General features: G+C 33.2%; 1 protein-coding gene, 1 long non-coding RNA gene and 1 pseudogene across 3 annotated transcripts; 2 read left to right on the plus strand and 1 right to left on the minus strand.

Moving 5' to 3' along the window:
* Positions 1-3,430: 3,430 nt before the first annotated feature.
* On the plus strand, positions 3,431-9,835 carry LOC128196028 (uncharacterized). 2 transcript variants are annotated; one of them, XR_008248111.1, is made up of 3 exons: positions 3,431-3,711; positions 5,868-5,950; positions 7,876-9,835. It is a non-coding gene; the product is annotated as an uncharacterized LOC128196028 (long non-coding RNA). The 2 variants fall into 2 exon arrangements; XR_008248110.1 differs by having other exon boundaries at positions 5,871-5,950.
* On the minus strand, positions 3,941-4,587 carry LOC108325240 (indole-3-acetic acid-induced protein ARG7-like). Its single transcript, XM_017558277.2, has one exon. It carries the CDS (start codon positions 4,381-4,383, stop codon positions 4,105-4,107), a length of 279 nt encoding a protein of 92 aa, XP_017413766.1. The 5' UTR covers positions 4,384-4,587; the 3' UTR covers positions 3,941-4,104.
* Positions 9,836-10,269: 434 nt separating the features above from the next.
* Positions 10,270-13,796, plus strand: LOC108326103 (33 kDa ribonucleoprotein, chloroplastic-like; annotated as a pseudogene).
* Positions 13,797-13,904: the final 108 nt, after the last annotated feature.

Below are 13,904 nucleotides of genomic sequence, written 5' to 3' on the forward strand. Positions count from 1 at the left end.
TGTTTAGTATGTTACAATTATTAAGGGCAGTGTGCAAATTTCACGCATTGTTGTTAGACTTTGGCGTCCATAGAAGTTGTGGCTCATAGTGTCTCATCACACATTCAATGTTGGTCGCCACTGCTTCAGAGTTATCTCAATCCTCAACATTTACAGGTTTCTTATTTCAGCCTTGTATTAGTTGGTACATGAAAGGTGCATATATCAACAACATTATAGTCTTATTTAAATAAACATGTGAGATGTCTGCAGTATGTCTACTGCATGTCTATTAATGATGTAGCTAGAGCCCAATCACTGAACAAGAACTAGATTTAAGATTTGATGAAGTATCTAACTTAATGTGGATTGCCAATTTCTTAGAAGGTAAAATGTGGGGTATGGCATCCATCCTCATTAATCCCTGAATGAGGTCTCTAAGACAATACCATGTGATCACCTATCCCTCCCTGGACCCCATCATGGCCTTGTGAAAAATCATTCAGAGTTCTCATCAGGATTATATATACCTTATTGTTTTCCGTCCCTAAGCAATAAGTCAATTGCATTCTGAAGCATCAGAATTCCAAAATTTCATCCTCACAAAGAGTTTGACATCACAGAACATATTGTTTGTTTGTGAGAGCAATAAAAACAATGGGTTTCCGCATCCCAGGTATTGTTAGACAGGGATCATTTTCAGCATCCAAAGCAATTCGCAAGGGAGTTGAAGTCCCAAAAGGCTATCTTGCAGTCTATGTTGGAGTTAACATTAGACGGTTTGTGATTCCAATATCATACTTGAACCAACCTTCATTTCAACATTTACTATGCCAAGCTCAAGAAGAATTTGGATATGATCATCCAACGGGTGGCCTCACAATTCCATGCAACGAGGATGATTTTCTGAACCTCACCTCTCGCTTGAATGAGCTGCTGTAAATCAAGCTATGATAGAAACTAGGATAGATTACTCGAGGCAAATTTGTACAGAAGGAACTTTCATATTTTTTGTGAACATTTTCAGTATTTTTCATGACCAAGTAAAGCTGGAAATTTTGACTTGAATGAGAACGTGAGGACTACACATTTCCATGAACATTTTTTGGTGGTTTTTCCAAATCTCAACCAATTCTAATATGTACAACATTATCCTTTTATGTTAAGGATAGACAGTTTTACTGTTTCTCTTATATCTCTTTTACGCTCATTTATGTTTTTTAGCACACATGATCTGTTCATCTAAAGGTTCACAGACATACAAACATGTGGTAACAACACACAACACAATTCCCTTTATTACAGACTGAGTTTCACAACCATAAAAAAAAATGGATTGGTAGTTATTTGTATTTATTTTTTGCTTTCTCATGTTTAAAGATACTGTACAAAGATGAAACCAAAAGTTTTATAGATTCAAAACTAGTTAAGGTAAAAAGGAAACCTCAGAAAAGAGTTAGTTTTGTGAGAAGTTTTACTATTATTGGCTGATTAAGCCCTCAACAATTGTGGGCTCGGTAGCAGGAGCTGACTGCAAAAATAAGTTCGCTTTAGAATTTTCTACATGACCTTTTTTCACTTAAAAAATTTAAAATAAAAAAAAAAAATTTATCATGTCCAAACTCTTTCTTAGGTTGACTCAACTACTCTTGAAAAGAAGGTTGGTTCAACTACGATAGAGTCAAAAACCTCTTCCTTTTCTCTGCAACATAGATTTCCTTTTGGTGTGTCAACTGCTTTTGACTATGCTTGGTTGTGCTCTTCGGATATTAAAACCAGTTGTTGTATGATATATGTCTTATTAGGGTTTGAACATAAGGTAATGATGGTCTATGAAGACTTTGAAGTGGAGGTTTTCGAATTACATATAATTGATTTTTAAATCTTTCAATGAATCTCTTGAAAAGAAACTAAGAGTACCACAGAAAAAATTTGACATTTATAAAAGTTAAAATTACAAATTTTAGCGGTGAACACTGTCACAAATAAAATTTTTGTCAATTAAAATAATAGTCAAAATTACTCATGTCAAAAATAGTTGTAACAAAAAAAAAAATAACCTCTAGTATTTATTATTGTTAAAAAACAAAAATAAAATACCAACGGTTAAAAAACTACAAAACTTACTTATTTTTTTTATATTTATCATATTTTGATAATTAAAAACGGTAACAAAATATATTATATTTTATACCGTTATTTAAGGTTTAAAACCACTAAAAAGAATTTAAATTATTTTAAAAAAATTCTAGAAAGTATTTATGAATTTTTTTTTTTAATTTTAGAACCAATGTTTTAATTATTAGTTTTATGTAAAATTATTTTAAAATATAGTGATAATTGTATTAATAATTTTACCATATTCAAAAAATTAATAATATAAGTATATTGTATAATAATTTAAAAAATTAATAATCTAATATATTATATAATAAGTATTCATATATCAATATCTTTAACCACACAAAAATCTCTCTAACATAAGTTTTCTAAAAAAAAATCCAACTCTCTTTTTTATGTGAAGAAACCTCACAATCACAAATATCATATGATTTAACAAAATAATATCAAATCAGTCTATTAAGTTTAAAAATATAACAAGATATATATCAAATCAACGTATTAGATTTAGAACTATCACAAGAAATATGTCAAATTAATCTAAGTCTTGAAATATCTCAACATATATGTCACACTCCATTTATGAAGTGAAAATCCTCCTCATGATGTTAACACTTCTCCTCCGCTCTCTTCACTTTCCCTTCTTATGCATCTACTTTCACAGAATCCACACCTGCCCAACAAAAATAACAATTTCTTTTACAAGCAAATGAATCTAATCAAATGAAGATTAGTCCAAGTATTCCAGAGGCAATGCTGATTTTGAAACACTTAAGAAACTAAGTTTTACGAAGAAATATAGCTACTGCAAATTGTGTAGAAAATTTAAAAGGAGGAATATATATTGGGGCTAAATTGTTTTCTCTTTTGATTTTTTTTTTTCTTACTTTCTCTATTACATTCAGAACACTTGATATTGAAAAGTAACAGTTAGTTAACAAGAATTACATAAATACTACTGTATCTTACCAGGATTTTAAGTGTAGATCTACGAACAAGTGGTAAGATTCTAACAATTCCTTGAATATAGAATGAAATTCCTTGATATTCAGAGGAAAAGATCCCGACTCTTTTAACACTCAAATCAGTAAAAAAATTTAAATTTTTTATGAATATAGTAGTGAGTAGGATGATTAATAAGTAAGTATTCCTTAAAAAATAATAGTTTTATTTATAGGATAAACACTATCATTAAAATAATACTAAACTCAAGTAGTTAATAATAAATAATGATATATCATCATAAATAATAGTCATAATACCAAATAATGATAGGTGGATATTGTCTCATAGACCTAGGCTTAGACTATTCCAAAATTAAGAGGTTTAAAGGGTCCTGTTGAACCATGTTTTTTAGAATGTCTATTAAGTGCGGTAAGAACATAAATTTTGGGTCTCGAGGAGTTTGATTTGGCGTATGTGATCGCATTTGATCTCTTGGTCAGGCTTTGCCCGACTTATATAGTTTGTAGGTGGGTTCACAGCTCCAAACTCTTCATATCCATATCTTTCAGTTTAGGTACCGATTCTGTCATGTATGTCCAGGAAAGGAATCCAAGAGATATTTTGCACAATTGGGTAGCAGAGAAAGTGCTTCAATTCTGATTTCGGGTATGGTATCTAAAATTTTTAAAATTGAATCTGTACTTGTTAAATATAATCTACTTTAATTTTGTCCCAAATAAATTTATCTTTCTCTTTGATCCTAGAAAGACACTCTGTTCTACCCTTGTTTAGAATCAGGTGTTTTGTTGCTACTTTCTATAGTTTTAAAACAAAGTCTAGTATTTACTGCACTGAATGAAACATTGTAACTAATAAACAAAAAACTAAACCGAGATGCTTTAGCAGTTGAATTCATTCTCATTGTAGAAAAAGAAAATTGTCAACTGGATGGTCTTTCATTTCCCAAATTCTCAGGAAAGAGACAACTTTACAAGATGAGAATATTCCTATTGTACAAAAATGCTACTACTAATCTATGTCAGCCTCAAAAATTGAGATTTATTGTCCATTCAAACAAGAAGTAATATGTTGGAAGACATGTTCGCTGCAAGGAATTGTGAGGCCACCCATGGGATGATCATATCCAAACTCTTCCTCAGCTTGACTCAACAAGTCTTGGAATAGCGGTTGGTTCAGGTGTGATACAGGAATCACAAACCGTTTCATATTCTCTCCGACATAGACTGCAAGGTATCCCTTTGGCGCATCCAACACTTTTGAAGATGATTGATTTCTCCCAGATGAAGTCCTTCTGATACCGGGTAAACGAAAGCCCATTGTTGTATTAACCGTGTGAGAAATTCGAGAACAAAAGGGTTTTGAGAAATTCTTGAAACTAAGTTTTTGAATTTTGAATGCTTTAGGATGTGAATGATCTGTGTTGGTTCTAAACGTGTGCAGCCATGAATTATATATAGAGATAAAAGGCTATCGGAGAAACCACTTGATAGATGAATTATTGATTCAGGAGAGATATGAGACTGGAATAACGGGGCCAAATCATAGACAAGTTATATGATGCTGTCTTCGAATTATTACATGTGTCTCCAGAATAGAAAGATGTATCGTGTTTAGTATATTACACCTATTAAGGGCAGTGTGCAAATATCACGTTTTGTTGTTAGACTTTGGCATCCATAGATGTTGTGGGTCATAGTGTCTCATCACACATTCAATGTTGGTCGTCACTGCTTCAGAGTTATATCTCAATCCTCAACATTTACAGGTTGCTTATTTCACCCTTGTATTAGTTGGTACAAGAAAGGTGCATAAATCAACAACATTATAGTCATATTTAAACAAAGAAGTGATATGTCTGCAGTATGTCTACTACATGTCTATTAATCAGTGAACAAGATTAGGTTTCAGCTTTGATAATGCATCTAACTTAATGTGGATTGTCACTTTCTTAGAAGGTCGAATGTGGGGTATGGCATGCATCCTCATTAATCCCTGAATGAGGTCTCTAAGACAATACCATGTGATATCTGTCCCTCCTTGGACCCCATCATGGCCTTCCCAAAAATCATTTACAGACTTCTCATTAGGGACTATATATACACTATTGTTTTGAATCGTCAAGCAACACAAGTCATTCGCATTCTGAAGCATCAGAATTCCAAAATTTCATCCTCACAAAGAGTTTGACATCACACAACATATTGTTTGTTTGTGAGAGAAATAAAAACAATGGGTTTCCGCATCCCAGGTATTGTTAGACAGGGATCATTTTCAGCATCCAAAGCAACTCGCAAGGGAGTTGAAGTCCCAAAAGGCTATCTTGCAGTCTATGTTGGAGTTAACATGAGACGCTTTGTGATTCCAATATCATACTTGAACCAACCTTCATTTCAACATTTACTATGCCAAGCTCAAGAAGAATTTGGATATGATCATCCAACGGGTGGCCTCACAATTCCATGCAACGAGGATGATTTTCTAAACCTCACCTCTCGCTTGAATGAGCTGCTGTAAATCAAGCTATGATAGAAAGTAGGATAGTTTACTCGAGGCAAATTTGTACAGAAGGAACATTCTTTTTTGTGAACATTTTCCACCTTTTCCATCGGTGTATAATCCTAAAAAAGCTGGAAATTCCGATACGAATGAAGATCTTAGGACTAGACATTTCCATAAACACTTTTTATTTCTTTTGCCAGATCTCAACGAATTCTAATATATACAACATTATCCTTTTATGTTAAGGATAGACAGTTTTACTGCTTTTCTATATCTCTTTTACGCTCATTTATGTTTTTTAGCAGACATGATCTGTTCATCTAAAGGTACACAGACATATAAACATATGGTAACAGCACACAACACAATCCGCTGATTACAGACTGTGAGTTTCATAACCTTAAAAAAAATGTAATGGTATTTGTCTGTATATATTTTGACTTTCTCATGTTTAAACATACTATACAAAGATTAAACCAAAAGTTTTATAGATTCAAAGCTAGTTAAGGTAAAGAGGAAACCTAAAAAAAAGAGTTAGTTTTGTGATAAGTTTTCCTATTCCTGGCTGATTAAACCCTCAACAATTGTGGGCTCAGTAGCAGGAGCTGACCGCAATAGATAAGTTCGCTTTAGGATTTTCTACATGACCTGACATTTTACAATAGATAAATCATGGGGAAAATTACTCCATAGACACCAAAATGTGAAGGACTTTGCTCTCTTCATTGAATGAACCAAGACTAACAAAAGTCTATTGAATAGTCCAAGTTAACAGCAACTGCTTACGTGCTCATAAATTATCTTCAGATATAGGTCAATAGGAAAATCAAATACAATTTCAACTGAAAATGCAAGTATTAGCAAACCTAAACTCCAAATTACAAACTATTAACAAATAAACATACCAATATTTCAAATTTCAATCCGCATCAACAATCGACACCACAATACAATAATTTCAAAACGTCAGATACAATTTCCATGTTGGCACGAAGTGACAATGGAGTTAGTCATATTAATATTTTGGTTTAATCATAGTCTCTATTTCTCGTAACTTTTTATTCACATTTTTTTGTCTCAGGATTCCTATTTTTTAAAGATTCCTATTTTTTTAAAAGCTTGAGCAATTAGGTCTTGTCCTTAATTATGCATTAACACGGTTAAAAATGGTGTCCCAGTTAGTAGTTTTTTTTTTTATTTATTTTAATAATTTTAATTTTAATTTTTTATTTTTTAAATTAAAAAAATTGTCACATGCCAAACTAACATAGTGTCACGTGATAACGATAGTGTAAACTATGTCGAAAAGAACATAATCAAACAGAACTGAACCGAGCCGAACAGAACTGATTCGAGCCGAACAAGCCTAGCGAGCCGATTTGAATCGAACCGAGCCAAACCGAACTGAACCAAATCGAACCGAACTAATCGAACAGAGTTGAGTCGAACTGCACTTAAACAAACCGAACCCGGCCTAACCAAATCGAATTGAACGAGTCGAGCGAGGCCTAAGCAAACTGAACCGAATTAAACCAAATTGAGCCGATCTGAATCGAACTGAACTTAACCGAGCTGAGTTGAACCGAACCAAATCGCGTCAAGCCAAACTGAATTGAACTAGCCGAGTTGATTTGAGCCTAATCGAATCGAACCGAGCCGAGCCGAGCCGAATCACAATGAATTGAACCGAACCAAACTGAGCTAAATTGAACCAAGTCGAGCCGAACTTAGTCGTACGAATCGAGCTGACCCGAGCCAAACGAGTTGACCCTAGCCTAGCATAATCGAATCGAACCGAACTGACCTAAACCAAACCGAATCGAATCGAGTCCAGCTAAGCCAAACCGAATCGAACTAAACTAAATCCATTCGATCCGAATCAAACTAAACCAAACCGAACCGAACCAAGTCGAGCTGAACGAGCCACAAGTCGAGCCGAGCCTAGCTAAATTAAACTGAACCAAACCAAACCAATCAAACCGAACCGAAACAAATCGAGCCGAGCCGAACCAAACCGAACCGATTTACCAAAAACTATACTATCTCATATTAAAAGGAAAAACAAAACTAGTTGCTAGAAATTGTAAAACAAAATTTTTAAAAGAACTATGCTAACTAAAACAAAGATATTATAAACTATGTTATACTAGACTTAAGAGGGAATAAGTATGAGCTAGGTATAATCTCACGCTTCATAAAGGCATAGCACAAAAGGGTAATTTCAATTTTAATATACTTCACATTTCATCAATTTGGTTTTTCTTTTCCTCACTAACTTAGTGTTGCAAGATGATTTTGGTATTGGGACAGTGATAGAAGACAATATGCAAGAACTTTGATGGTAGTCACGACTCTAAAATCATGCTAAGAAACTCTGGACAAATTGAAAGAGATACAAGCTCAAGCATCCAAAGAAGCTAAAGAGGATTATCAAAGAGTTAAGAAAGCCCATAAGATGTTTGAGACCCTAAGAGACCTACCATGTCCTACCGTCGAGCTCCGTCATGTATTGTCATCTACTATCAAACTTCATTGTGTGTTGCCGCTGGTACTGTTCTCGAGCTCTATTAGTGGGGAAATGTTTATGCAAAAGAAAATGTACATGTCTAAAACAACCAACCATTAGATTAAACATGAATGAATGACTCAATTCACCTTAGATGCAATCTCAATCACACAGTATACCAACATTTCAACATTCAATCACTAAAAATGATTCAAAGTCCCTAACTCAACTCAACATGCCATATTTCATCAGCACAAACACCAATACTAGGGGATTTTAATCAATTTCAAGCAACTCAAACATGCAACTCAGATTCTCAACACATCATACACTTAAATTAGGGTAATTTAGCTTTCCTTACTTGATAGATGACTAAATCGCTCTAGAAAGCCTAAAATAGCTCCAAATGCTTAGGAAGGTCTATTTATTCCTATGAACCACAAAAGCACGATCAGGATATATCGTTAGGACCACTAATCAGAAGAGAGTCTTATAGAAGACTCAAACTTTACATGCAAAACAAAAAGGGCTAACATGGGAGAAGCAATAGACCTAAAAAGAGGAGCAGAAAACCAACTAACTTTGTTTGAGAAATTGATCAGTTAGACTTGAAGATCTCGCTGCGGAGATCACTTTGGCGGTCTCTGATCTTCAAACACATGAACAGGGAGTGAGAACTCTAAGAGAGAAGTCAGATAACTCTAGAAAAGTGATTTTTAGAGAGATGATATGTTTTAAAATAATGAAACTCGTCCATAACGAAACTATTTATATTAAAATCATTTAATACTAAAAATAACTGAGTTTCATTGTTTTTAAACCACTGTCACCTCTAAATTGTCATAGTTTAAGTCTTTACATTCTTCCCAAGAAGAAAAAATTTTATCCTCGAAAATTAACTCATCAAATAAAAAGAAAAGTATGCTCTCTGCATTCTTTCTTATCATAAACACCCAGCTTGATCGAGATATTATCATCAACACTTAACTGAATGAAAACATTGCCTTTACACTAAATTCTCTAGTGTTCAAGAGTGTAGATTGGTCTAGCCACTACTCTTAAAACAACTCCTTAATCGTCAAACCTAATCTTTTAAGGATCTTTTTTATATCGGATCAAACAATTTGTATCTGTCAAACTAAATTGACCTCCCAAATGTCTTCCACTAACTCTTATAAGTTATTTCCAAAACTTTAGCTAGCATTGACTTCAAACTAAAGTCTTCCCGATATCGCTTACATAATCTTTCATCCTCTTTGAAGTACTACAGAGCTGACTTGATCATATACAACTCTGATCTACTATCAAACACTGACACTCTTGATTCATCCTTATTCACAACTGCTTTAATAACATAATTAACATTTATATAATTAAATAAATATAAATACAAATAAACTTAATCTTGTTAAAAATATTTGTAAAGATCTATATATAAATGAAATTTTGTTTGAATTTGGGGAGGGACAAAATAGTTTAATTTAAAAAAAAATTAAGACTAAATTGAAACAAAATAAAAATACAGAGATCAAATTAAGACTAATGCAATGACATGTGGTCATGTGTCACAATGCTAGTTTGACACATGACAATTTTTTTATTTAAAAAAAACAAAAAAAAAGATAAAAACATAAAAAGTATTTAAAAAATTAAAAAAAATTGCAAACGGACACGTGACACCCTCTTTAACTATGTTAGTACAAAACTAACACGAAGGACCTAATTGCTTCAACTTTTAAAAATAAAAACTCAATTAAGACAAAAAAAAAAGTGAGAAACCTAGTTAAAATAATTAAACGTATGTAAAACAATATTTACAACTAAAATTTTGGAAAATATAGTAAGAAAAATACATTAAAAATGTGTAGGGATAAAAACAAATTTATTAATATTACATAATCAAAAAAATTTAATTATTTACAAAATTACCCTTAATAATTCATCAATGAAGAGAGAATATTATTTTAATAAAATTATCGGCAATGAAAAATAAAAAAAATATATCATTACATAAAATAATCTATCATAATCATAAAATATAATTTGTGTATTCAAAAAATATTTGTGTATAATAAATTTCAATTATAATATAAGTCATATATAATTAAGATTATTTATCTATTATAAATTTTAATTATACAAAATAAATGTTTATTTTATTCCAAGCTAAATGTTTATTTCAAAAGCGAATTCTAACAAGCAACATATCCATTCGAATCTTAAGGTCCACATAGTTACACTTACAAATAGTTCCTTATTTTTTCCAAACCTGTAACATACCGAGGAACGTTCATACTGCAAATTGGTTTTCCATGGCTGCTTCTTCCCTTATCTTCAACAGTTCACTATCCTTTAACTTCTCCCACACTGTCATATCCTTCAAACCTCAAAACTTCGAGCCACAATTTTCCATTTCTTCTGCGATCTCACTTTGCCATCTTCCCCTGTCTTTGGTTTCCTTCCAAGACACTCAAAACCCCATACAGGATGAAACCCTGCAAAAAACAGAGCCAAATGCCTCACTCTTCAACCATTCAGCGAGACTCTTTGTGGGAAACTTGCCTTATTCGTTGCCCTCTTCTCAGTTGGCTCAGCGGTTTGGAGAGGCTGGCAATGTTGTATCTGTTGAGGTTTGTGAATTTTTTAGTTTTTTCTTTTTCTTGAAACCCTTTTCGATTTGGATGGTTTGATACGTAGATTTAAGGTTTTTGGTTTTTGGGGTGTTTTGGTTATAATAGTTTGGATTGTGTTTGTGACTCTTTTGTCATTTTTGTGGTTGAATATGTAGATTGTGTATGATGACATTACGGATAGAAGTAGAGGGTTTGCGTTTGTTACAATGGGGAGCGTGGAGGAAGCTGAATGTGCAATTCGAATGTTTGATGGCTCTGTAAGTCTTACTCATACTGTAATGTCGAAAATTTTCAGATGAGTGATTCGTTGAAAATGAAGTAGTCCAGATGTCAAAGGAGGGTTCTCTTTCATTTTGCTACTATCTAGACTATTCTATTTATATGTATTATGAGATAGAATTTGTTTTGTTGAATGAAGGTAAAGGTCGGATTGTAACCTTTGATGGGAAAATCAAAGGAACGTGAGTATTTTGGAATTAGAGTTTGAGTTTATTTTGTCTTATTATGCCATATTGGTGGTAATTCAGTTATCTTTTGTAGATGGTGAAGATGGAAGCGGACTTAGGGACTAGAGTTATAACTTGGTGCATAATCAAGGCCTGGTTATGAAATAGTTTGATCAAAATTCAGTTTTCCATGTCTTTTTATCATTATCTACGAGATATATATCATCTTTTTTTATGATGTTGGGTCTTGATTTAGGAAATATCAAAGGCCATAAATGCCATTGCTGGGCCATGAAAAGCTTTTTATGCCAACTCAGTTTTCTGTGAGGAGTTGTCATCCTAATCCAGTTGTTTATTGTGCTATACAAGTGAACAGAATTCATGTGATGGTAATGGCTGTGATGATGAACAGGAAATTGGAGGTAGGATTATTAAGGTAAACGTCGCAGAAATACCCAGAAAAGGAAAATGGAGAGTAATGGGTTCAAACTATAGAGGCTTTGTAGACAGCCCTCACAAGATTTATGCTGGAAACCTTGGTTGGGGTGTGACTTCACAGTGTCTTAGAGATGCCTTTGTTGAGCTGCCAGGCTTCCTGAGTGCCAAAGTCATCTACGAAAGGAACAGTGGGAAGTCTCAGGGATATGGGTTTGTCTCTTTTCGAACTGCTGAGCATGTAGAGGCTGCTTTGAATTCTATGAATGGAGTGGTATGAACAATTTTGGTTGATTTGTTTTGATAGTTTGAGTTCATCTTGTGATGTTAATTTAACTGTGTAATCACTGTCTTTGTATGTGTAATATACTGTTCTAGGAAGTTCAAGGCAGGCCCTTACGACTGAATCTAGCTGCAGGATAAGGGGACTTTATCTCCTCCCATAATTCATCAAAACACAAGTAATGTTGATAGCATGGAAATGGTGTTTAGGGTCAGCATCTGAGGTATGGGATTGATCATTTATTTACCCACAAAGTTGTTTATGTTCATCTAAATCTGTGTAATGTGATCTTCCTCACATTTACTGTCATTTGCTGGTCATATTGGCTTACACCAACTATACCTTGCATTATTGACAATACTGGACGTTAATTTGGGTCCATGACTTTATGATAACTGTAGTACTGTAATGAAATTGAAGGGAAAATAGATCAAAACCAAAAGTCACAAAACCTTATGCTGATTGTCCTTAGAAAAGTAATGAATGCAGTATAGAAGGCACAGTAGGATTGATTTTTAATAACTGATTGATCTATTACTTTAAAATTTAGAAATTAAAAATGTAAAACTAACTATTTAGGATTAACGAGAATCCCAATTTGTAGAAGCAGTTACATTCCTTGCTGTGGACTATCATCCTTGCTGACAAGAACGAGTTGTTCACTTGTCCTCCAGATGTTCCTTCTTTCAAGCTTCCTCTGTTGACAAGGACAAAAACCACTTGGACGACAATCATCCCTACCGCCAGAAACAAGGTATACTCTGCCTTTCACTTTTATTTAAAACACTTTTCTAGACATATTAAAAGTTATCCAACAGTATTCTAAATATTCACAGGAATAAAATTCTTAGTCATTATATTCCTAGAAAGAACATGATATCATGCCTTGAAACAAACAACCCCCTTTGTGCTAATGTATATAACATATATATTAGTCGCTTCAAGTGAATGCTTTCAGAATTTTGGTCATAAATCAATTTGATGGATGCTGGAAATCAATCATATTTATCCCATTGGTTGTAGAAGAAATGTATTTAATAATAGTACTAAAGCAATCATAAGTAATACACTGAAAATTTATTCAGGTATGAGCATTTTTCATTGTTACCAATTTGGAATGAGCAAACTGTTTTTGTTTCTATGTTGTCTTCTGTCGGCTACTATTATTTATCATTCTCTTTAATTTTTTATTTTCATGTTACAGCCTATCTTGAGCATCCTTGTTCATGCTTACAAATATACAGGACATTCAAGGCAGCCTTGCACTCAGAAATGGCCAAGGTAAGCTTGATTTTATTTTTTGGGGAGGGGATACATACTTCTTCCTTAACCTAACGTTATATTTAGAAGAATTGTGACTCAAAAATATGCATATGTTCACATATCCTTATTGTTTAGTAAAACAGTTGATGTTTTTCTTACTAGATGAATCTTGGATGATAATCTTGGAAGGTTGCCCTTTGAAAAGAACCTACTGTCTTATGCTCCAAGCAAAGAATCTATGACCAATGACTTGCACTTGCTTTGTTAGGCTTGTAGGATGTTTCTTTGGTGATTATTCAATGAATCTTGGAAGCTTTCTTGGTTGGCTTTTGGTGCAGAAGATGTGGAAGCTTTCGGTAAGGAAAGGATCAAAGATCTTGGTTGGATCTTGATGGTTGTAGGTGTTCTTTATGGGGTTATATTTGGTTGGTTGTAGCAATTCCTATGAATGGTTTGGCTGGTGTTTCATGCAGATTCATATCTGTTTAGATGGTGCAGGTCTGCTGAATTTAGTTATGGAAGATAGCTTCAAGAAACTCGATAATCAAATTTTAAGCTAAAATCTACGTAATCTATAAGGTGGTTATAAATTCGTTTACTATGTGAAATGTAGAGTATAATCATAATTCATGGTACAAATTATTAGTTACAAGTAAGTTTTAGACAACTTTCTTTCTTATTAAGTTTAAGTTAAACTTCCTTTTAATAATTGTTACGAATATTTGAAAATTCTCAACTACTTCTAGATATAATTCTATAGATACGTCGCTATT

The sequence above is a fragment of the Vigna angularis genome, chromosome 3 (assembly GCF_016808095.1).
Source record: "Vigna angularis cultivar LongXiaoDou No.4 chromosome 3, ASM1680809v1, whole genome shotgun sequence".
NCBI lineage: Eukaryota > Viridiplantae > Streptophyta > Magnoliopsida > Fabales > Fabaceae > Vigna > Vigna angularis.